This window comes from Amphiura filiformis, chromosome 8 (assembly GCF_039555335.1).
Source record: "Amphiura filiformis chromosome 8, Afil_fr2py, whole genome shotgun sequence".
Classification (NCBI taxonomy): Eukaryota; Metazoa; Echinodermata; class Ophiuroidea; order Amphilepidida; family Amphiuridae; genus Amphiura; species Amphiura filiformis.
Genome location: NC_092635.1, coordinates 19172523 through 19198885, shown reverse-complemented (window position 1 = coordinate 19198885; position 26363 = coordinate 19172523). Strand labels below are relative to the sequence as shown.

General features: G+C 35.8%; 2 protein-coding genes across 3 annotated transcripts; one reads left to right on the top strand and one right to left on the bottom strand.

Annotated features, from left to right (window-relative positions):
• Positions 1-418: 418 nt before the first annotated feature.
• Positions 419-12323, bottom strand: LOC140159448 (protein prenyltransferase alpha subunit repeat-containing protein 1-like). The gene is made up of 8 exons (XM_072182928.1): positions 12163-12323; positions 8289-8443; positions 7002-7077; positions 5992-6096; positions 4497-4503; positions 4019-4312; positions 2714-2952; positions 419-1327 (listed from the first exon to the last, which is right to left on the bottom strand). Exons 1-8 carry the CDS (start codon positions 12231-12233, stop codon positions 928-930), a joined length of 1347 nt encoding a protein of 448 aa, XP_072039029.1. The 5' UTR covers positions 12234-12323; the 3' UTR covers positions 419-927.
• Positions 12324-12575: 252 nt separating this feature from the next.
• On the top strand, positions 12576-23530 carry LOC140158758 (programmed cell death protein 7-like). 2 transcript variants are annotated; one of them, XM_072181966.1, is made up of 10 exons: positions 12576-12679; positions 14456-15536; positions 16109-16249; positions 16860-16949; positions 17345-17476; positions 18188-18326; positions 19181-19293; positions 21043-21163; positions 21512-21602; positions 22325-23530. In XM_072181966.1, the coding sequence occupies exons 2-10, from the start codon at positions 14487-14489 to the stop codon at positions 22446-22448; spliced, it is 2001 nt and encodes a 666-aa protein (XP_072038067.1). In that variant the 5' UTR covers positions 12576-12679; positions 14456-14486; the 3' UTR covers positions 22449-23530. The 2 variants fall into 2 exon arrangements, with proteins under 2 accessions (XP_072038067.1, XP_072038066.1); XM_072181965.1 differs by having other exon boundaries at positions 14453-15536.
• Positions 23531-26363: the final 2833 nt, after the last annotated feature.

Genomic DNA, 26363 nt, shown 5'->3' with positions numbered 1-26363 from the left:
TTTAACAAAAATTCTCTCAAATGAGAAGGAAATATGTATAAATCTCTGAGTTTGACTATGGGTAAATCCGTAATACTGCATTATAATAATAATTTTTCAAAATATGTAAATCAGTATTCCCTCTGAGGATTAGGCTATTACATACACCCCCTATGGAAGTCATGACCTTAATCTCCCACACAGGGGTGTGGATTTCAAATGGCGTCACCCAGGCAGCCCCATTTGCAATTCACACTCCCTGTCTAGAAAATTAAGTTAATGTCTTTCATAGGGGGTGTATGGATTTCAACTGAACAGCCCACTTTGATTGAGCTAAGGCCAATTTGGTAATTTTGCTCCAAAGAGTCGCAAAAATCAAAATCATTCTTATTATTGCTTCTACTTTTTCTTCCGAGTTAATTTCTTAAAGTGCAGGGCCATATGGCCTCCGAGGGGTCACTGATGTATATGGATGGATTGCTGAGCGTAATAATTGCAATGATCAATTTAAAAATATAACAAAATTATTTGATACTAAAATTTGTACATTGTACTGCATATATTTTCAATTACATTTTCAATTACAAATGAGTTGAATAGAATCTACAATGTATGGTTTGGGCAACTTTCAAGCATTACATTAATACACTGATACATTGTAACACTAATCAAGGCACACTCCTATCATAGTCATATTCCTATGTGAATGCAATGTTACCATTATAACAGATATACTTGACAAAATCTATATTACTTTTAATAATAATACATTTCAAAGACAGTACAAGTAAATCAAACAATTAGCAGTGTGTAGACTGATATTGGACTCCACCATTTTGACATTTAAAAAGTTACCTTTTCAGAGTCTTTGTAAAAACAATGCTGTGATGGCATCACAAGCTACATTGCTCAACAAAGACTATGAAAAGTTAACTTGTTAATTGTATTTCACTGACTTTTCAGCCATCTTTTATAGCCTTCCACACACCTTCTCTGTGCTTCAACATCCCCATGTGGTGTACAAGCATTCACTGCAATAGCAAATTGGATCTCTGAGGTAGTAATGGCAGCTAAATCTTCGTCCACACTTTTTCCTGTCCTCAGATGCTCTGGGGAGGAAAGAAAACTTGGTTTTGTTGGTACTTGGTCTGTTTCCATTTGTGCATCTTCACATCTACCGGCAGACCGGTTGTCTTGCCAGGATGATGTGGCTGCAGCACCTGTTGTATCAGGCACTGATATGTCCTCCAGAACAGTGATGTCATCGTGGCTGAGTGGTTCTGTTGAGATGGTAGTAGCATTTGGTTTCCCTGTTAGGAATGTTCTCCAAAAATGTATAACAAATCTCCTGTAGAGGGATATAAAGTAAGTTTAAGATTTGAGTAAGTGACTAAGTGTTATCATTAAGAAATTACAAAGCAAATTGTGCAACTTCATTTAAATAGATGGTTACAAAATAATAGGAAAGCACAACTCATTTATGATCCCATTTCATGAATTCAATTTAAATATTGATTGGCCAAGGGAACAAGAGTTACTTTTACATAGCAACATCCCCAGATGTGGATGTAATCATTTAATGTGGTAGAATTATTTACTACAGTTAGAGAGGTGAGCAAAACAGTGTTAATTTTGATGATTACTTTGCTCATAAATGGCTGACCTGCAAAGGGAATATTGAACATTTTCCTAACCATTAATCTATCCCTTCCAATCAATGTTGGGCCCTGAATGCCTTAAGCACTAGAACAACCATTCAAATGGCAACATTGATCTTGAATGAGAGCACACTGCCAGATTGAGTCACTCAGTGTTGTTACCTCTGCAGCATGAAACTATTCTATATTATGACTGAAGAGGTTCATCAGGTCTGTTGATTAAGACAACTATTAAAGTTCTTTGTCAAGACCAAAGGAAAAACTTTTTTTTTTCTGCTGACAGTTTCGCCCGAAACCTCCTGGCTTTCTCAAAGCGATTAATGTTGTTATTGACCCATCTGCTTGGAGCGGGTATCCCAGCCGGATGTTATTGTTTTACCGGAAGTACTCCTGTTTCCAACATTGGTCTTGAGCAGAGGATCAAAGGTGATAAAAGCCAGGACTCACGCTCCAAGCAGATGGATCAATAACAACATACAGGGAACAACATCAATCGCTTTGAGAAAGCCAGGAGGTTTCTGGCGAAACTGTCAGCAGAAAAACGTATGTTTTTCCTTTGGTCTTGACAAAGAACTTTTATAGCTATTCTAGTATGTTTTCATCTACAAGTCATGCCTACAATCAGGGAAACACTGAGGCTTTGTCCTCAAAAGTCTTTTATGGCAAAACTGTGACCAAATTTCTGTGGACACAGATTGTACAAAAGTTAGTCTTGCCCCCCAACAATGTGGTAAGCTGCCATTTCAGTACCTCTATATTTGCAGAAATCTCTGGGGGCCACAATTTATTTCAAAAATAAAGTTAGTCTCTGAAATTACAATGGTACAGCATGGTAAATCTGCAATCCTATATGGTCATCTTGCCCACCTGTCAACCACTTAGTACGTATCATGAACTCCACACAGGCCCATTTTGCATTTTATAGTCAATCCAATTTCTGTGAATTGTTTTGGCAAATTCATTCTGATTAAGTGGAATGAGAGTTATTTTAAACATGACCCACAATTATGTTCTAACACTTTTGTCAAGGCTACCCAACTAATTTATTCCCAGATTGACTGGGCCAATCAACTTACCTATGATACCAGATGGCTTCATGACCAGGATAGAATGAGATGAGATTGGCTGTAAACTGTAGCTCCTCTTCTACTAGTCCCATAGCATAGCTACCATTCTCCTTCTCATTAGGGATGAGAGTGCCACCTGTACATTCCCTGAGAGTTTGCATAAGAAACTGTCTATAGTGAAAGCCGCTGTGATCTGAGATGTGACAACGCACCCATTCTTTGCTGCTAACCCATTCTGACTTCACTACCTACAAACCAAAACACACTTATTTATAACTTACAGAAAAGAACAGTTTCATTTCAATATTTGAGTACTATTAAGTAATGAAGTACTTATCCTATTAAACAAGGGTGAAGTAAGCCTATGGAGGTGACTGTGCTGGTGATCTAGCTTCTCATGCACATCACAACTCTGAATAGACCAAAATTAAAGCTTTCAACTACATGCAAATCTACATGTCAATACACTGCCTAAAACCTTAAGGGGGTACTACACCCCTGCCCAATTTTGTGCCTATTTTTGCATTTTTCTCAAAAATTATAGTGCATTAGTGACAAGTAAGATATGTATATTATAGGGGCAAGGACTACACTGCACTGGAAATTTTATTTCAGCACAGACAACAGTTGTGGAGTTTCAGTCAAAAATGAGGGAAAACCAATATTTGATCAATAAATCAATAACTACATGTCTTGAGTTGCTGAATTTTCAGTGCAGTAGTGGTAGTCCTTGCCCCTATAATATCCATATCTTACTTGTCACCAATGTGCTATAATATTTGAGAAAAATGCAAAATTTGCACAAAATTGGCCAGGGGTGTAGTACCCCCTTAAGTCATCTCAGAAAATGGAATGTTGTTCTATTGCATATTTCCTGAATTTCGAATTCAATTTATTTCAACATTTTTTCATATTGTAGACAAGATAATGGGAAGTTTGACTTAGTTCAAGTTCAATTTTATTAAATACATTCAGGCAGGCCTTTGGCCCATAGTATTACAAAATATTTTGTATTATAAAACATCACAAATACACAAATATTTAAAACAAAAAATATAATGAGAAACAAGTATATTGATCATGTTGATGACATAAATTACCATTATGCTTCAACCACACTATATCTTGGAATGAATGCATGAAAAACGAATGCAACTAATAGTGCAAATTAGTTTCTGGATACTAATTAGTTGCAGTTTGCAAGCAGAATATTACAAAGCAATTGGTTTCATATTAATTGTGTTCTAATTTATTTCCAACTGAGCCTTCAGTGGTTTGAAACCATCAATGTCAACATAATTAGATTTGACCTACCTGTGACCCTCCACGTGCCAAGTGCTTCAATACCCATATCCTATGACTCCACGCATTGTAATTATTAGGGTACCTATCTGCTGCTATCGTGCAAGCCTTCAACTCCCCATCTATAATCCTCTCCAAGTTTCCTGCAGCTCCATTCTGCTGCACCTGTACCCGTCTATCAAGGCCATTTGGTGGTGGGGAGGGATGATACTGGTTATTGTGTGGGAAATAATGCTGGTTAGTTGATGCAGCTGCTTCATGAGATGAATGGCTGGGTTTGATGTCAGGAAAGATGTGTTGGAGTAGCTAGCAGCCTACAAAAGAAAAGTAAATACAGATTGCAAAATACTTTTATATTCCTAGTAGCAAGAATTTTAGTTGTTGGGTTTCAAAAAGCAGTCATTTTAACTTCTTTCCAAGAGTGCTTTGTTTTACCCAATAGTTTTTCTCATTTATCAAAGCCCTTCCTGCCCTCAATTCGAAATATTACCCTTGATCTGAAGATAATGGAGGAGATATGAGACCTTGATGTAAAAGTATAAAATTCATCCCTTAAAAATAACATCAGGGTCTTTGCCAAAAGAAATCCCAGAAATGTTATAAAAACCTTGTTACAAATGAAAAGGTATATAAAATGATGTCCTGCTAAAGCTCAAGAAAGAGTAGAAAATCAGGGTAAATTTAGCCATCTTTGGTCCTGTGTAGGGGTATATTTTCATGTTCTCCTTTACTTCATTTTTCCCCCAAGGTTACTTCAGATACCTTGTACAAGCAAGGGAACCAAAGCAAGCCCCAGCGAATGACAACCAGATTGCAGCACAGGTAGCCAGTTAAAGCCTTAATGTACGATCTTTTTAAATTTTTAGATTTTTTGTTCTTTCTTCCAAAATGATAATATGCAATCATTATAAAAGTTCCCAATACATTTGAATGCGAAAAACATTGGGAATTTGCAAAGAAACAACATCATAAACTTCACCTCAATCACTAGAAATATCTCGCACTTTTTGGATCGTAACTAAACTGGCTTCGTAGGAGACTACGATTTGAGATCGTTCCGACATATTATTATCATAATCTGAAAAATTATGACAATATGTCGGACCAACAGAAAATCATCCCGTTTTACTACAAATAGGGCAAATTTGACAGTTTGCTCATAGATTTAAGTTGGAACATGTGTAAGTATTACAAATATGCCCAAAAAAAAATTGGTTTTGAAAAAAATAAAGATATATTCTGAAAAAAGATCGTACATTAAGGCTTTAAGGGAACTGGAATGAGCGTTTTGAGTGTTTCGACAGCATTTTTTGTGGGACATGAGGGCACATCAGACCTATCGAATTGCATTCTGAATACGAAGAATGTCTTTCTGATATCAAATAATTTTCATTTTATGAAATTCACGATATAATACAAATTTTATGACAAATTATTAAAATTTGATATTGCTCACATTTTGGAGATATAACAGTCCTCGAAGTAAATTTTATAAATTTAATGATATAGTCTTAAAGTGTATGTAGCTGGGAGGAAAAGCTGACGATCAATTGAAAATTTTGACCTTTCATATTGAAGATATGGATTTTTTTCCAAAAAGACCTAATTTTTTTGGGTGTTTTTTTGAAAAAATCTATATCTTCAATACGCAAGTTCAAAATTTTCAATTCATCGTCTGTTTTTCATCCCATCTACATACACTTTAGGTAGAAATCATCAGATTTATAAAGTTTACTTGAGTACTGTTAAATATCAAAAATATCAATTTTAATGATTTGCTATAAATGTGTGTATTACATTGCTAATTTCAAAAATCTAAATTATTTGATATCAGAAGGCCATTCTTCATATTAAGAATGCAATTCGATATGTCTGATGTGCTCTAATGTCCCACAATAAATACTGTCCAAACGTTCATACCCCTTCCCTTAAGTCATAATATATAAACAGCCTGCAACTGTTATTCATTCAAGTCATCTGTTTACCTTTGTGCAAATGTTTCGGCACTCTTAGGATGTTTAGTTAGTACTAGAGTTGCGAGTTTCAAATCTGCTTCAGCACCGATAGCTTTCTTCAGCACTAAACGTTTCCTGGAAAAATAAATCAGTTATACAAAAACTTTAAACCTTAGATTTAATTTCAACTTCAACATTGAGTTCAACCTCTCTTATCTGAACCTCTTTACAAATATCCATGTTATCCAGCCAAAAGATTGTCATAAGAACACATGTTTTTAATTGCATGACACCTTATTTTTAATTTTTCATGCGCTGACCTGTAAAAGTATTGGAAGGACAACTCTGTTGTGTACAGTAATTTCAACAACTCCTCCTATACCTTTGTACAGAAGCCAACCGTTGTTAATCCGTGATGAATCCACACTTTTACTGTAGCGTATACATGAACGCGAGCGAGACTACGTGTTACGCGAGAGTGCGTAAAATTCGTCATTCCTGGAACCTTTGTGCGTATGTAAGCTTACAAGTTGAATTCAGTATTTTTCAGGTAGCGGCTAAACATTGCCGTTTTATTCTGTAGTTTTATTGCTGATATCAACAGATAAATCATCGAAGTTTTTGTAAGGCTGAGTGACAATGATTAATTGACATTTCCTCGTGAAATAATCATGAATTATATGATCTTTAGCTTCTTTTCGTTGTTGAAAGGGATTCAATCATGTTTCACTGTTGTTCATCACTGTTTAACAACTCGCGTCCGTCGCATCTGCGTGGTTTACTTCGCTCGGGCAGCTAAAGCTGCCTTCGCGAAGTAAACCACGCAACATTGACGTCACTACTAAACTTGAGGTGAACCAAATTATACGCACAGGCACAACACCTACACGTTGATCCATCATCCACAAGCATCAGGACACTTTACTCAATCCTTTACTAGTCCTTAATGTTCATCTATCTGGCTGATGATTGGTCCCATCATGTTTAAAAAAAATTTTAAATTCAGATTGAAAAGCTGTTTTCTTTTTTACATCCCTGACCTGATATTCCAAGCAGTGTAGCACTCTGCATTCAAAAGAACTGCTGCCTGACTGCAATCATTTAGAAATCTGCTATCTGTAAGTGAATAGAGTTATAATGAATAAATAAGAAGTGAGTGGGGGTGTGTGTATGTGAGAGTGGGGAGTAAATAATTACAAATAAACCAGCTCAAACTACATACATATTCAGGTTAGATAGTTTTGCCAGGTTTTTCTTTCTTGGCTGATTATTCCTTTTTGGGTGGCACAGAAAGAGATGTAATAAACTCATAAGTAATATGTGGATCTTAATTCTTAATTCAAAACTGCTCAACTTTTAAATCCATACCAAAATATTTTTCTGTTCAGTAGGGTTCAGAAAATGTAAAGTTTGACCTTTTTGTGACTTACTGTTCTCACATTCTGATTAAAAAAGTCAAAGGTTAAAATTTGGCTTCACCAGGGTCAAATCATAAAAAACATGCTCTGCTAATGATTAATACATGGTCACAAATTGTTGGTCTTATTGTAGCAATTCTAATCCTGAATATACACCTTGCTACCTACAAAACATTGGTAAATCAACAAAATAGGCCGCTATTAATAGCACTCAATTGGCCATGACATGCTTTGTTACATTGCCTACCCTATATGTAGTAACCATGGCAACAACATTACGTTTCACTACTTGGAGAGAATTGAACTCCCTCGGCCTCTGGTTCGTATCTGTCAATGAGTTGACCAGATCACAAGGATGTCATTAATATAGCTAGAGGCAGTATATAACACAAATGGGTCAATGAGTTACATAAAAATGACCTTGTGTGGTATTTAGTTCCCAGGAAGTGAGTTTTGCCTGAGGCAATTTGTGGTTAAATGTTGATCATCCCTCACTACAAGAGTTATAACCGTCGATTTGGTTGAAAAAGGAGGTGAGACATGTTCAAATCTCTCCAGGTAACAAAACGTAATGAGTCATTTTCAGCTGTTCCAGGCCTTGTCTTTTGAGGCGAGTGAGAGTGATCACTCGCCTAAAATGAAGCTGAGGAGAGCTTTTTATCACTCGCCTACATTTGGTGTAATAATAATACAAGCGATTAAAATCACTCGCCTACAGCTCACCTGGCAAGTTTTGAGGAGAGTGATTTGTCACTCGCCAGCATTTTTCAAAAGACAAGGCCTGCTGTTCAATTTATTTTTTTTTAAAGATGGATTAATGTCCGAAATTTTAAAGTCCTATGCAATTTTAGTACATAAGCAGTTCAAACAAAATGTGATTTATAAATAAGGATGGGGGACTCAACCTACCCGGTGATATTGGTTTGACTTTGAGGAGTTGTTGATGCACAAATAGATAGAGAATCTTGATACTCCATGTCTCAATACCAAGCTTATGCTGCTCTAGTACAATTGGACTTTTATTGCACACTGGTTCAGGACAAAAGATGAATCCAAACTCATCACTGTAAAAGGGAAACAAAAGTATCAAATTATGCGCACATCAAAAAATAAAGTGACATTCAACTTGTACATGTACAAGTTTATATCTTCCTCTGAAGTGATGACTAGCATACTTTTTGCGATGATCAAGCTAAATGAGTAGCTTTTGCTTGTAACATTGATTTTGAGATATATAACACAACAGCAATAATGAGTATTCAGCTTCCTTTATTGTTCTTAGTAAGTCTAAAATGACTGTATCTCTGGAACCGCAGAGCTAAATGTATACAGATTGTTTTTGCAGGAAAGAGAATTGTGTGGACGCTCAATGTTTACTTCCGTTTCCAGAGCCTTGAGCCGATCAACTGATATATACCCATCGCTTTAGCAAAAACAATGTCGTTTTTGTGAGTTGAACAGCTCTGTGATATCGCTAGTCACACGAACTGCACTAATCAATCATTGCATACCGGTACCCATTGGATTAATCGTTATAATGCTTTTTCTTTTTTTTTTCTTTTTTGCCTTATTCATCAATATTCTGAAGTGGATTAATTTAAGACCATCAAATATTAGTATTTTAACATCAATATGTATGCCCTAAAAATGTATTTTGTAGGATTTCAATATTTTAATTGTCCTCTGCCATCACTATCGCTGTGATTACTTACAAATGCGAAAGTGAAATTTTGATGGTGAAAGTTAATTAGCTTTTCCAGAGTAGGGGCCTACCTGAGACAACAGGAAAACATGTAAATTTAGTTTTAAAAGTCTGAATGGGTATTATGTCTTCATCGAGATAAAGCTCTAAAATTGACGATAAAGGGAAGTTCCCCAGAACTGCAAATGATCCACATCCACTGATTCCAATGAACATATAAATTGCTTTCGCATCAAATTTGCTTGTTTGGAACTGCGCCTTGCTGACAGCAAAAACGTTGTTTTAACACTGTTACCGCTCAGCACTGCCAAAAATCATCTCCTGTTCTCATACGTCAGAGCAGTACTGCTCCCAAAGAGATGCCATAAAGTGGTGGACTTGATTAAAAAAAATAATCGATTATTTTCGATTAATCTAAATATCGCCTGAGCCTGCATGACGCATCAACCAATGACAAGCCTTGCATTGTGTCCGTTTGTCTGCAATGCGCGTGCGCCACGCCGCTCTGCGGCATGTAGGAAACCATCATAAGCCTCAGCAAGAAGTCGGCTAGCATGGGTTTACCATGTATTAATTAATGATTGCAAGTAACTACACTACAGGTCATAGCCTAGGCTAGGAAAATAACTTAGTATTTCTTGGACAAACTGGAACGTGTTGCGTCCATGCAGTAGCGTACAAAACGTGTACCTGTACGCAATGCAAGGCGCGTGTATGCTTTCTGCTGTACCGTGCTATGTGCGTGTGTGTTTATCACAGAGCCACTAGCGTTCACAGTGTTCCAGTCTGGCCAAGAAATACTTGATTTATACCTGTACTAGTATTAGTAACATGAACATGACTAGTCACGATTATCGCACTTTCAGTTTCCCACGCGTTTGAACAGGAATTGGATTGCGTATTTTTTTCGATGTCTAGTGAGCAAATTTTTTCAATATTTTGAGAAAATGATGTCAAATTTTCTATTCTGTATTGTTTGGTAATAATGTCTTTATTGCCAATAGTATGTTTAAAGTTGTAATTTTGTGTTTTTGATCGCAAAGATCGGATATTTTCGTTCGATTCAATTCTGAACCCTTCGCAAGGGTGCCGATTTCGCAGAACTTTGACGATAATTTTGCCTTTTGGACACTAAAATGCATTCGATCCTTAATTTTGTTTCAACCGAGTCTTAAATTAGCAAGCACAATAAGGTTGGTACCACTTTTATATACATTGATAAAATTTTAAAGATTTCTAACCGGCGCAAATCGTAAAGTGTGTATTTCCCATTGACATCCAAAATGGGAAATACGAGTCTGATGGACATAGGAACGGCGTCCATGAGACTCAGCGAGTCTAAACATGACTGAGTAAGCTAGGGACAGGCACATCTGAGTGAGGGCGCTATTTATTTTACTTGATAATAAAGCCCTATGTAAATCTGTGCCATTTTGTGCCACTGAAAACACCATTTTGGAGAAAATGCTGAATAAAACCAAAATTAATCTGTTTCAGATGCTCTAGTTTGCATTGACAACAGATTCAATGCTTTAGGAAGCGGAATGCAACATTGACTTCACTTTTGAATATTTTTTCTATGAGATATGCCTTGGTGAAAATCACCGTTTTGGTCAAAAAAGGGGTCAAAAAGGGGCATTTTTGGGAAAAAATTATATTTTGACCCAAAATTCATCTTCTGACAAAAGGGAAACATGGTTTGACAAAAACTTTCATCCTTTTCACACAACAATTCCAATTTACATATTTGCTGGGAGAAAGCACTTTTTTGTTATCGCTTGGGAAAAATCATTGTTTTTGCCTAAAATGGGCCCAAAATGGCCGAAAAATGGCAAAAATTTACCAAAATTAGCACAAAAATCACTTTTTTACCACCTTAAAATTGGAATTTTCATACAAAATTTCACAGATGTGTTGAAAATGATAACATACATAATATTCAACAAAAATTAGATTAAATTACAGTGAAAACAAAAAAATTGACAGGGGGCACAAAATTATCAAGTCCCCCATGCACTCCTATGGTAAGTCGTATCAGAGAAAATGGCCCAATGTCATGATGTTCGGACAGTAATTTCGTCATAACTTCACTTAGCAATACAGTAGAAGGTTGGTTTTGGTGTCAAATTGTTTCTGAGAAGTTCTCTCTTCCAATAAACAACAATTCATGTTAATATAATTAATTTGAAATTTTTATGCCTGTCCCTAAGTAATAGGTATCCCAGGCAAACCTTAGTCATGTTAGTTAACACATTTACTAGTCAGCGAAATTCGCCGAGACCGGGCGCAAACACAATGCATATTTACATAGAAATTTGAATTTTTTTCGAGAATAGGTTGGTGAAGGAAACCTACATAAATATGTTTTCTATACTTCACTTGACCCAAATATATGATTTTTTATGGTGATAATCAAGTCGCACATGGAATTTTAGAGGATTTTGATAGCAGTTCCATTAAAAAAAGCTGCTGTCGCCATGCGATTAAGATCTAGAAACACCCCTAAAAGCCGTTTTGGGGAATAAGCCCAATCGCCATTGTGACTTCCGGTTTTTGAGAGCACTTTTAGGACACTTTGACCTCTGACATTTCGGGAAAGTTACTCTAATTATTATTTATTTTTTTATTATTCTAATAATGTTACAATTAAAAATATTTAGATAATTAATTTATATAATAAATATATTTTTTGGATTTGTTTTTATTCAAGTAAAACTTTTTTTGATTATATTTTGTATGCACAAAACCCGATTTTTCTGAATTTCCGTGAAAGGTCAAAGGACAAAGTGTCCTAAAAATGCAAAAACTGTCCCACAATGCATTGCAAACGTCTAATGCCGATTTGGCTTATTATGCAAGCAGAATCTTTTTGATGAAAGTCAATCTTTGACAAGATGTAACTTTGTTACGGAAAGTGCTATGACAAAAATGTTTTCAGTTTTGGCTTTCTTTACTCAAGGGCTTTAATTTGATATGTAAAATGATGCAGTTTGATGGCAAATTTGAATTCACCTAGGATACCTATAAGTAAGCTTAAATTTCATGTGATCATATCTTGTATTTTTTAAAGATTTCTCTTACATTAGTGGGTCTTTCCTGAGTGCAATGCTAAGATCAGATAATAGTCTTCTAGCTCTTTCATCGTCACCCATAATTACACAATATTTGAGGCACACTGGACACTGCAAGATGAAAATATGAATTCACTAATGAAGCCGGCGACAAAATGTTTTGCTTTTTGACACTTCAAAGGTCAAGTAACCGGAAGTTATTTTTAAAGTAGCTTTTAATTTAAATAATTGAACTACTGAAGGTAAGGAAATTAAAAATAATATAAAATATTCTTGTACAAATATTATGTACACATCTTTTTGCATTGTTTAAAATAAAAGAATAGCTGTGAAAATAACCATTTAAACTTCAATTATTTTGCGGGTCAAAGGGTAAAGGTTAATTGATTGAAACATCAACAAGTGCATGAGTATGATTGTCGATGTCAACATGCATGCAAAGAACATAATTTATTGTGTGCTGCTGGCCTTTAATATATGCACAGTGAGATGTAGGTCCTGCTATTCATTTGATTTCCTTCGTGTTTGTAAGTATGCATAATATTAAAGTTTGAGAAGACCTGAGCTGATTTGGGAATTTAAATGTGTTTATCAAAAAAAAAGTAAAAAGCTTAAAATTAAAAATAAGCTTACTGACAATGCAATGTCTGAGGGCATTCCTTTACTTAGGGGGTTTTATTTTTACATGTAATAGCTGCCTTCTGGGCGGGTTAGGGTTATGCTGGTTTCATACTACCCTGCCGCTGAGCGGCGTGGCGCACGCGCATTGCAGACAAACGGACACAATAAAGGCTTGTCATTGGTTGGGGTTGGGGTTGGGGTTAGGGTTATAACACTGTACTTCCACAAGGCAGCTATAATATGTAAGAATAAAACCCCCTAAAGTATAGAAACACCGCAATGAGTAGGCATGCCAGGTGAATTCAAATTTGCCATCAAACTGCATCATTTTATATATCAAATTAAAGCCCTTGAGTATAGAAAGCCAACACTGAAAACCTTTTTGTCATAGCACTTTCCGTAGCAAAGTTACATCTAGTCAAAGATTGACTTTCATCAAAAAGATTCTGCTAGCAAAATTCCCCAAAACAGCATTACGGGGGTGTTTCTAGATCTTATAGTCTCATGACGATAGCAGCTTTTTTTAATGGAATTGCTATCAAAATTCCTCTGAAATTCCTTGTTCGCGTCTTTTATCACCAAAAAAAAATCATATATTTGGGTCAAGTGAAGTATAGACAACATATTTATGAAGGTTTCCTTGAGCAAGCGGTTCTTTTAAATTTCAATGTAAATTTGTATTGCCGGTTTAGGCCATTTTGACTGACTAGTGACTAGCAAATGTGTTAACTGAGGTTTCCCTGTCATACCTACAATGAGTAACTGAGAGTTACTTCACTGTTTGTCAGGGGTCAAACCCCCACCCCTTATAGTCCCCCCCCCCCTGCTTTTTTGACAGACACCCTTTTTATCAAAAATTGAACCCACACCCTTTTGCAGTGTTTGTGATCAAAGCTTACAACATTACTTTATCAAATTCGGAAGACTGAACATCGGCAGTTTCATACAGTCATTTCCATTTCCAATTTATCATAATCATAATTTGTAATCTTTTTTCGTGCATTTTTCACCACAAAATATGATATGGACACACAAGCAATGTCACATGATGTATGGATGGGTCAAACAGGTATCAGTACCGTAAGTAATGTTTTACTGAGTCACTTGCACAGAATGCTCTACAACTTGAGAACAAGTCCTCAAACATTCAAAATTTGTAGTTACTACAACTGAACTTGCACCATACAGCTTTATGACTTGCACCTAATTAGATTCAGCCAAATTCATTGTATTTTTATGACAAAATAGCAAGTTTGAATTAAGGCTGGTTCTTAACCCTGTAATTATGGAAACTTTTGTCTAAAGTATACAAAAGTATACATATTTAGAATGACAAAGACTTGATGAATTTATCTGTGGAGTTAAATTTTAGCCTAAATGCTCAGTTTTGGAGAAAATTTTAAAAAAATGTTGGTTTATTTTATCCAAACTTTTTCGGGCAATGTATCAACAACAAAATTCTTCAGTAAAAATTTTTTCTAGGACTTTTTTTTTAAATTTTGATCAACTTCACCAAAAAATTGTTGAAATTTGGGTGAAAACCCTAGCTTTTTTATCATTCATTTGCAAAATTTAGCATTTTTCACCCATTTTTGGTGATAATTTCTCAAAGTTTTAAACTTAACAAACCAAATAGAATTCATGTATTGTAATGTTCAATATCTTTGTTTCATCTTCAGAAGACAACTTGAGATCCTACCACGTAGTTTGATCATGTCACATAGGTATCAAGGAAACCAGCAAGGCTGGAGTGGACATCGTGGTAGAGGGGGAAACTACAGAGGTCATAGTCGTGGCGGTAGAGGTCATGGTGGGTGGCAGCATGCAGAACAACAAAGAACCTCAGGAGAACATGGTGAAAGATCAGATGGTGGTTGGAACCAGCAGAACTCTTCAGGACCTTCTCAGTCCAATCAGCAATGGCATAACAGAGGATTTAATAGTGGATGGGGGCATAGTCAACCAAGACATGCACAAGAACAGCATCCTCAAAGTCAAAGAGAAGCTCTAAGATCTGGAGGCTCTGGTAATGACAATCATAAAGCGCCATCGGGAGATCCCAAAATGCAGCATCAGTCGAATCAAATGATACATGCCCATGGTCAATCTGGTGGATGGCAACAACAACCTGTAAATACAACAGGTGGATTGTCAAGTGATCAGACCTTTATGCAGAAACCATTTGAGAATCAACAAGATCAAATGGTAACATCACAACAGTCAGTACCGCCATACAATCAGAATTCTGCTTATACACCTATGCATGGTAACCCTGGTGTGAATACACACCCTCGTGTACCACATATGCATGGTCAAATGCCAATGCAGCAAGACCAGAGCCATCCAGGATCCTTTATGCCATCTGGTAACCAACCTCAGTTTGCTCCTCAGGTTCAGCAGCAACCGCAACCTAACAGAACACAACCGTTCCCAATGGATAATTCTAGTGCTAATCCAATGATTCCACCACAAGTCTTCCATCAACCTCCTCCATCAGCGCCTTCAGAGTTACCACATCAAAAAGCATTTCATCCGCCATTGCTGCCATCACAACAACTAGCGTCAGTCAGTCGTAGTGGAACCCCACCAGTCAGTCATGGTGGAACTCCATTTTATCCTGGTCAAGTGGCAAAAGCTGATCAAAGTTCAGATGGTGTCAAAACCCAAAGAGTAGCTGATGAAGAATGGATTTCCAAGTTTTTGTCCCAAGTCAGACTAGTACCAACATTGCCACTGATTGATGGTAAAGGGACTTCAATGCCTGTAAGTTAACATAAAATACCTTACAAACAATACAAGCTTAGGATTTCAACGGTTTATTTAACACATGTAGTTTGGAGTAACTTAAAAAAATGCCCCCAGTTCATTGCAGAGCAATTAGAGCACTTGATACTAGAAGAGCAGGGGTAATCATTCATACAATACTGTTGTCTTTTTTCAACTTTTCTTTGCTTACCACTACATACAAAGATACTAAATACTGACGTCACATTTCAATCAAACTCAGACACAATTTGTTTAAGATTTGTTATGATGATGGAAATTTCTGAATGTAGGGGAAACACCACATGCCCTATGTAATTGGAAACTTTCTTTCCTGGAAGCACCATGTCAACAATGCCTAGAAAAGTTGGGTTTTGCCTGTTAAAAGTACCAAAACCATTCACCATTTTCTGCAATTCCTTTTCTTTGATGAAGGCACCAGATAAATCTACCACCCTGTTATGCACTACTAACCAACCATGGGCTGTAGGAAGTTTGATTGACAGACCAGTAGCGAACTTATAATCTTGACTTCCAACCTACAATATATTGCAATTGATTTTGTGTTTCAGATCAGTGAAGGTAGGCAAGCAGTAAGGGAATATTTAGTGCTACTAGGTAAACTTGAAAAACTGAGAGATACACTCATCTCATGCATGGATTGTGATGCTGACACATGGCAACAAGAATGTGACAAAGCTAAACAACTGAAGGTGAGTGCATGCAACAAATTCTGAACTATCGTCATTAGTATCTCTTAGACCTGTCCTTGTCTTTGGAAAATTCCAGGGGTGGTATAAATCAGTTTCAGTTTATTTTACTATGCATAGATACATAATATAATATTATAAATAAATGATTTGAATACATAAACATAGTGGGCAAACCATACAAAGCAGGTGCTCGACTTAAATGGTCACCCAGCTCGACTTAAAAATCACCGTTTATGTGTGCTGTAGCTTTGTTTTATATTCATCACCGGTCCTTAGGAATGTTGAGGTCATTTAGATGTTTATCAAATATATGGCAGACCATAATATTATTAGGTGTGCGATGATCGGTGATCACACTCGCATGCCTCAAAGACAAAGCCTGATTTCCTTAATTAAACTCTTTATTACCCCCATTTTGGTTAAATGCTGCCATTGAATTGGGTAAGCATTTGAAAAAATCACAGTGTTACTTCCCTGGTATTCGGTGGTAGCGACTCTGATCAGTAAATATTGTACCTGTTGGTTGATATATCAAGACTAGAATTCATTTGGGAGGGGTATACATTGATGCTAAATTATTCATGTTCTGTATGCATATATGTTTTTTTAGGTTCAGCTTAATGAAGCACAGAAGAAGCTTCACAGCCCATCATTTGTACCTGGTCTTTTGGAAAGAATAGCCAGGACAAAGAAGAAAAGGGTAGGTGATATGGGGATATTTGAAGACAATAAAACGATAAAGATTTAATTTAGATAATTTTGATAGTATGAGAACGACAGGTGACTATTACAGTCAAATTGCCTTTGATAAATCCTGCTAGTCTGTGGATCAAAAGCTCAGGCTACCAACATGATATGTCCAAAGTGGTTGTTTTATCTCTTTAAGGATATTTCTTTTAGGATATTTTGTGTAACAAAGCACAACTGGTTTAAGAGAGTGATATTTTTAATCAAAAGGATATGATGGAAATAAAATGAATATGAAATAAAATGAAAACTTGAAACTTTTTTAACCAGCCAATTTAGCCAATAACTTTTAAAAAGTGTTTTTTTTTCCCTGAGCTAAATGAAATGCATTTTTTCATGCAATTTTAGGAAAGCATTGCAAGGAGAAAGAAGCGTCAATTCCTGGCTAGTAAGGAAGAGGAAGATAGAAAAAGACGAGTGACTGAGAGGATTGATGCAGTACTTGCTAAAGAGCAGAAGGCTATTCAAGATGCTAAAAATGTAAGTTTTGAAGGATATTATACGGGCCAGTTTATACTTTGTTTCACCTTTAGTTTTTAGTGTTGTTTTACTTCTTTGTTAATTTAGTATGTAACTAACCATATCATTGCATAATTATTGCGATAAATTTTTGAAAGTAGTTGAATACAAAATGTATATTCTCTGTTTTGTTATGTAATTAGATTGATACACATGCAATTGCTGCACCTGCTGCATTATGTGTGAAATAGGCAAAATCTTGTAGTCCTGTGCAGCAATTTCTGCCTCTTCCACTGACCAGGTTTTATGAATGAAAGGTCTGGTTGTGTAGTGGATTTCCAGTTGTGTTTGGTCATCCTGTCCTTCACTCTCCAAGCAATGGGTTACATTTGTACAATCTACTTGTCCTTATGTTGGAGGTTTCCAAATTAGTAGAATCTGGTACACATAGCTCAATACTTTCTATTTTTCAGAATATTAAGCTATAAAGGAGTAAAAGTAATTCTATGGTATCTGTCATATATACAGGAATTCAAGAAATAATTCAAAAGATGTTTTATAATATATAAACCCTTGTATGAATAAAATCAGGGTGAAAAGCTGTGATTTAATGTTGGCTAGCCCTTACCTACTATAATACCTCTACATATTTAACAGTGGAGTTTATTCAATTTTTATTTGCCAACAATTATTTTGATTGTTTATGTATTTTTTTTATATTTGTGTTTACAGGAAGCAGCTTTACAGGCTGAAGCAGACAGCACCTTATTTGAGGTGAGAAAGAAGAAACAAGATGCGGACAAGACATTAGAGATGCTGAGAGCATTGCGTAAACTTAGGAATGTACGCAAAGAAGCTGCTGCACAGAAAGGTAGGAACAATGGGATATTTGTTGTCAGGCTTTACAGGCTGAAAAGATAGCACATTGTTTGAGGTGAGAAAGGAGAAAGATGAATCAAAATATATGCAAGATATTCAGAGATGACAATCTGTTGCGAAAACTGGAGGGATGTATTTGAAGAAGCAGATAAAACTTAAGTAGCAAAATCAATAGTCTGTTTAAAGGTAATGTTGAACATAATATGTCCGCGGTTGAATTTAGAGCCATAGTTGAATTTTGTTCAGCTTCGTTGTGATATCAGTAAGGGGTTCATTTTTTTGCAAGTTTCTTTCGTTTTCAGGGACTTTCAATTATCCAATCCATATCATTGTTATATGGTCCAATATATTTCCAACATAAATGTCTGAAAATCAGAACCAGAGTAAAGGTTTGTACAATACAACATGTATTCAATTACAACATTTGTATTAGTTTTAAAGTACACTATAAGATTCTTATTGTGGTCGCCTGCACAGGTACACTGTCACCAAGGTACCTCACTGGTACACAAAAGTACCTTCATAGTACCAATGCTGCTACTGTACATGACCGTCCAGCAGTGGTACTGCACTGATTGTACTACACTGGTATTCCCCTGGTACTGCAAAATACCAGCCAAGTACCTTGACGATAGTGTACCTGTGCAGGCGGCCCCAATAGGAATCTTGTACTTTAGTTCTAAATAGCTTTACCCTTGCAAATTGGATGAGCAGGAGATATAGAAACTTGCTCAAGTTTCCACATTAAGTGTGAAATAAAACTTGTCTCATTAGTAAATGGCCTGTTGAGCTGATGAAGATTAATTTGTATGAAATTAATTTATCAATAATATCCTTTTTCAATAGGGGCATACACAACTTTGGAATCTGACAAGAACTTTGAAGAAGGAGTGAGTAAATTGGAAGCAATGATGAACAAAGCAAGATCCACATACAGAGAAGAAGAACAAACATTACTGGTGAGTTATGAAGGGAAATGAACATTAAAACTATTCTGCCATATACAATCATGACGTGGGCTACAATATTTCAATGGCTCAGCTGCAGAAAGACGTATCTCCATTAGCTGCTTTGTGTATGATTGCCCGTGATATGCATGAGTTCATTCATGCATGACGCAGATATTATATGCATGAACCATGAACTCAGGCATATCACAGGCAATCGTACTCATAGCAGCTAAATGGAGATACGTCTTTGTGTCGCTGAGTCATCAGTACAGCACTTTTTGCTCTCTTGCAACAGCTCTATCATTCTGCATGTGTATTTTAATCCACAAATTTTAATGTTGCTTAAGGGGGTACTACACCCCTGGCCAATTTTGTGCCTATTTTTACATTTTTCTCAAAAAATATATAGCGCATTGGTGACAAGTAAAATATGTATATTATAGGGGCAAGGACTACAACTACAGCACTGAAAATTCAGCAACTCAAGGCAAGTAGTTATTGATTTATTGATCAAATATTGGTTTTCCCTCATTTTTTACTGTAACTCTACAACTGTTGGCTGTGCTGAAATAAAATTTCCAGTGCAGTAGTTGCAGTCCTTGCCCCTATAATATACATATCTTACTTGTCACCAATGTGCTATAAGTTTTGAGAAAAATGTAAAAATTAGCACAAAATTGGGCAGGGGTGTAGTACCCACTTGACTTTGTTTAACACAAAGTAGGGTAGACTGACAACAATGTGGATTAATATAGAATGGCCTACATCGCTGGAGTGTAGCACATTAATTTTGTTCATGCAAGTAAAAATAGGACTTGACATGCTTAATAACAAAAACCAAATATTTTTGCATAATGTTCAGCGACCAAAGTATACCACTGTTAATCAGCTGGGTGTAAATGCCTAGTGTGTTTGTCTGACAAATTAAAACTTTGACAGTGTAAGTTCTGATTGTTCTAATATAATAGAATCAAAATGATAATCCACATCTTACCAAGCTTACTTTTTTTCCTTTTTTTTTATTGCATCTAAAGCTTTACATTGGCCCACATAAGAGTCAAAACTTTTGCAATTCTTTAGTTTGAAAACAAGTTGTGGAGCAGATTTAGGCATGATGTTTTACCTACAATTTTAAAATCACTGGAGTTCTAAAGATGCTGTACGATTGTATATGATCAAAAATCAAATAATGGGAATTATAAGGTATAGACATTCCCCTATTTTTACTCTCGACAAGTCAGTGACATCAGTGCAAATTTTATTGGGTGCAGCTTCAACTTGTGAGCGTTGTCTCAAAGCACTGGCTTAACACACACACATGTTTAAAGGTGTCACATAAATGCACACAAGAAACGGCAGCCTCAATGGGCTATTCCAGTTGAAATCCACACTACCCCTGTGGAAGATTTTAGAAATATCTTCCACAGGGGGAGTATGTTTTGTTCAGGGTTAATCATTTTGAAACCATACTCTTTTTACCTATATCTTCCACAACTGGAGTGAGTATATCAAATGGAAGTTATCCAATAGACAATTCTATTCAAAACTCATACTCCCTCTGTGGTAGACTTTAGCTAAATCTTCTACAGGGGGAGTGTGGATTTTAAATGGAATAGCCAATGTGTTGATATCAACCAAGAGTAAAATACTGTAGTTGGCCATGTTCCATTTCATATCATCATCAAAACAAACCTATAGTAGCCCATTTTTGTATGGTTGTAATCGCAAAGTTTGACATTTCACATATTGCTTTTGCAGGTTATGCTAGAAGAAGAGCATGAAGAAAACAAAGAAAGACAGCTGGAAATGATAAGGCAACGTCAGCGAGATAATGCTCTCAAGGCAGTGCAGAGGAGGAAAGAAATACTCTTTGGAAAAGGTCAGGAACTACCCAGCTTTAAAGTTGTTATCCATCTCAAATTAGTAGAGTAATCTAAACCTTAGTGCTGTCAACAAGAATTTTTTCTTATGTTGACATGTTGGAATTATTCAAATTCCAAAGTCGGCATAATGTCAAAAAATTTTAATGATAGATGAGGCCGATATAACACATTGTCCAAATGTTAGTTTGTAAATTAAATCTGATATGTACTGGAACTATTTGCAAATCACTTCACTACATGGCGTCAGAAAACATCAGACTTCATCAGGCATTGTCCAAATATTACATCCCAATTTTGTGATGAATAAGTTGGATTATATTTGTGTTTACTCTTTGTTATTTCAGATGAGTTAGTTGGTCCAGATGACCCAATGTTTCCATTTCAGCAGTTCTACTCACTAGCAGAGAACAATTTGCCTTCTTTAGTAGAAATAAGGTAAGAAATGTATCTTTTTGTATTATCATGTCACCTTCAAGGTGTTTGACCAGATTGACAACCTCATTCCTTCACTTTACCTAATGTATAGTTTGGTATCAGGTGATAGCACACACATATATTTTTCTCATAACCCCAGTGAAATTTTAGACCTGGAATGTTTTGTTTAGGTGGTATGTACAAAAAAAATGGTAGTTTGGTGGATATCACCTGGAAGTGTACTATTCTATGAACCACTAGGATATACATTTTTACTTCTAGAATCCAAATCATTGCAGGGATTTAACACAAAACTTGAAATCAGAATGTTTTGGTGACATGCTTCAATGTAGTAAACACACTGTGTTACAGTCGGACCACAATCTGGTCACAAACCTTTAAGGTATGGTGTCAATAAGAATATTGGTAAGATTTCTATTCATCTTGCCTATTTTGTTGATATCTTTATCTCCTTCGTAAGATTTTTTCCCATCCAGTCTCACATTTACTTTTTAAAACACTAAAAAATCAGCAGACCTGAGGATGAACCTATTTAGTCTTTTAGAATGTTTCTAGTGTAAATGAGTAGGCCTATATATAAAATTGCCACATTGAAGAACTAGCTTAATTCATTCAAGATCATATAGCAAGCGAAGAAGATGAAACTTTTAAGTGAAGAGTGAGATTTCCCTCTTTAAATCCCTTATAATTAACAACCCATAAAATTGTTTTTCAAATTACAGGAAACAGTGGGACAGCTTTTTAGTGTCTCCAGATGACCCCAATGGTTCAGGGATTCCTGCAGACTGGGTCATACCAGCAGAGCCATCTAGCAAAGAATGGGCATCAGTTCTCCAGGAAACATGACAAATGTATTCTCATATAGATCCTACAGGACAGTCCAGCAAGCAATGATTCAGCATCAGTACTATTGGATACCAGTTGGATATCGAACACAATATATGAACTTTAAGATCAGTTCTTATATTATGTGCAGGTTCACACCTGCCCCAGAGAGGCACATATCCATTCTGGCTATTCTGAGGTGCAAAGGAGTCCCAGTTTATGGAGAATTTGTCTCAGTTGGAAGAATAACAGGGGCTGATTTAACATAACATAACATCTTGCATGTTGATTTAACCTGAAAATATTGCATGCAGACATGGTGCAAAGTGCAAAGATTTGTGATAGTGATTTCACAATGAACTCTACAAAAGCAAAGGACATGTATCACTGGATGTCATTCAATTGATGATGTGTGATCCATCACAGAAAACATGCCTCCAAGAATGAACTTCCTGATTTCTCAACGAAGCTACTTTTCTGTGCTAAATGACCCCTCTCATGTTTGTGTTATATGTGACAAGTATAGTACAAACTCTGTTGAATTAATTTATTAAATAAGTAAGAGAAGAAAGATGTAAACTACTGGCAGTCAAGTTTTGAAGCCACCACTTACAGCTCTTGACAACTGCCAAGTTTTGATGTGATAGATCACATATGGAAGAAGACATGTGTTATCAATGATGTACTGTAAAGAATGACAATGGACTACAGTAGTATTCACTCTTGAGACAGTATGCTGCTATTTAGGCATAGTGAAAATGAGATTTGATATAAGCTGCAAGATAATTTGCCATTCTCAGTGAAAAGTTGTACATTTTTAGCAATAATAAGAGTATAATTCCTGTTTTGGCATACCTACAATTTTAAAGTGAACACTATTGTTCACAATAAATCTGACTTTAAAATAATCAGGTAGTAGTTGCTTTACAAGACCGCATGCAAACTAATATTATAAGACCAAAATGGGTCAATGGGGGTATTCCACTTGGAATCCATACACCCCCTATGGAAGACATGGTCTTAATATCCCACACAGGGAGTGTAGGTTTCAAATGGAATCACCTATTCAGGTAATCCCATTTGAAATTCACACTCCCTGTGTCTTTCAAAGAATGTGTATGGATTTCAACTGGAATAGCTCAATGATAGGCAGGCTCACATCACACACTATAGGTGGCGCTATTCGTCCATAGGGAAGTGGAATGTGCATGTACGGTCCAAAAATGGCTTTACTGTGGGGCTCAATGGAAAAAAATCACTAAAAATTGACACTCGTTAAAGCACAAAATTGTACATGTGCCTGCTGTCACAATTTCACACACAACAAAATTTTGGGCAATTTGGTGACACTATTTTTATTTGTAACTTCAAAAGTATATGCACTAGAAACATGATTGACCCCTTTATTGTTTAGGTAATTTGATTCTTTTTCAAATGAAAGAACTTTCAGCTAAAAATATTGAACTTCAAAATTTTATGAATATCCCTATCAATGATGTGCTATTGTCTGTGCTAGGCTGCTAGCCAACTGTCAGTCAGTCATTAGGGACAGGGAGTTTACGCCTGGGACATGCAAATGTAATGCTTTAGATAGATGCTCAATATCAAAGTGGTTGAGAGTTTGTTGAAGATTTTAGTTGATTAGATTTAGCAACACAATGAATACGTAAGGTATATTGCCGATAGCCAACATGATGCATGCTGAGAATGAAAAGGGCTCAAATCCGCCGTCGCGGGTGCAGAATTTAATAGCTTTTGAGCCCTTTTCATTCCCAGCATGCATCACGTTTGCCTACAGATTGCTATCAGCAATATACCTTATATTTAAGTCTGGTTAGTGTCTGAAAGGGCAAATAAGGATGGGCCATTTGATTTACATGATTGGCAAACCTCAATATCTAAATGGCATTAATCTGTAATTTGAGACATTGCTGACTGCAATTGATAGGGAATACTAGATATCAATCAATTCCAATTAGTCAATTTTGAATTTGAACATTTGATAATCACTTCTACGTGTATGGTTTCCTGTTGCTTTGGCAAAATTGTATTTATAACAAAGAAATTGTAGATATTTTTTAGCCCCAAGATTTTGTACCTCAATATTTTCTACATTTTGCCCGAAATAAAATGTTTTCCCCAAATTAATGTTGTTCATGTGTCTTCTATTCATGTTGATCTTGTTTTCAATGATTCTTTTTGCTGTACACATTATGCTGTGGCTGTCCATATAAATGGTTGACAAAGAGAATTGGGTCCTTCCCAGAAACCATTGTGGCAGGTTACATTACCACAGTAAAATCAAATTTGCCTCATTCCTTTGTACATGGTTCTCTACAACACCTGTCATGTCCTTGCTCATTAAATAAACTGGGTAGAGGGGTCTAGTTATTAACAAGTCAAAGATCTGGGATTGCTCTTTTCATTAAAATTTTGTTTGTTTTGTTTTGTTTTTTCATGTAATTTTTATTTTGTATGAAAAATTGTGACTTTGAACACTCTAAAAGGGTTCCAGAAACCAGTCAGTTTTCTATCATTTGTAACCAGCCATGCTAGAGTAAGCAGGCACCATGTGGTGCTGGGTGAACAGCTGAAGGGCAGGTGGAACGCATCAAATTTTTCTCTTGATCTTGCAGGGATCTCCCAAAAATTATGTCTATGGGGGCAGTCTAACTCAATAATTTATGTTGTCATTGTTAATCAGAAATTCGCAGAGAAGGGAGGGTTTTCACCCAATGTTGCGGACCACGTTTAGGGTCCAAATTTCTGATTCCTTTACTAAAAGTAGGCTAATGGTATGCTGGAAGCATTTTTGGCACAAGTTATTACTGTCTTTTTCAGCTAAATATTGATTTAAATGGGATGGCCTTGTTTATAGAGTCCTGTCAATTATGAATTTAATACCTTTAATAAGACCACAGAACTACTATACACACGCAGAAGTAATGACACTAACAACACTTTCATTATTTTAGATGAAATAATTTATATACCTACATGAAGTGCTATTTACAACTTATAAAAAAGTAGTAATTTTATGCATTACAAATTACTAACAAATCAAAAATGATTAATGCTGCACCAATCATGAAAATGAAAGGAAAGCTGTATGCACAAAACAATTGGTGCATTGAAACTACAAAAACCAGTCGTATTAAAGTTTACAATAGGTAAAAAATACAGATAGATCTCTCAATTCAATTTGTAACTATACTAAGGCAGGTGTACCCTTCACATTTTTCGGGCGGGTAATCGGGGACCCAAAATTACAACAACAAAAATTGTAACTTTTTTTGTAAGGTTAAGTTAGGTTATTTATTTTTTCGAGTTTCCCTGGACCTAAAGCTAAATGCTAGGATCATTCATGGTTGACCTACACAAAAAAAAAGTTAGTGTTTTAATATACAAAGTGATAATCTGTGTTCATGACAATCTATTAATGATTTCAAAATGAATACCAATTCAATGCATTTTGAAATCATTAAGGGTAGACGAGGTATTGTTGGTCGAAGCAACCTAAAAATCAATTTTCATTATCTAGATCAATATATTATTGAAAATAACACCTTGATGTTTTGCAAAAGTTCATTCTACAAATCGTATACTTTGCAAACTTGCTTAATTTATTGTTGTTAATGAGTTATGTACGTTTTACAAAAGTGTTGTTGTTTCAGCCCTCTTTACAACATAACTCAAGAACCGCAGCACCTATAAAAGTATATCTGATATTTTAATTCTTCTACACGCTCGCTATGAATTGAGCAATGCAGTAGCCAAAGCTCACTACCATTCGTAAGATGCTGTGAACTTCCAAATCACAACAGTTTAAAATAATTAATAACCTTAATAGAGTATGACATGAACACAAATTATCTCTATGTATATTAAAAAACACTAACACTTTTTTTTTTTTTTTTTGTAGGTCAACCATGAATG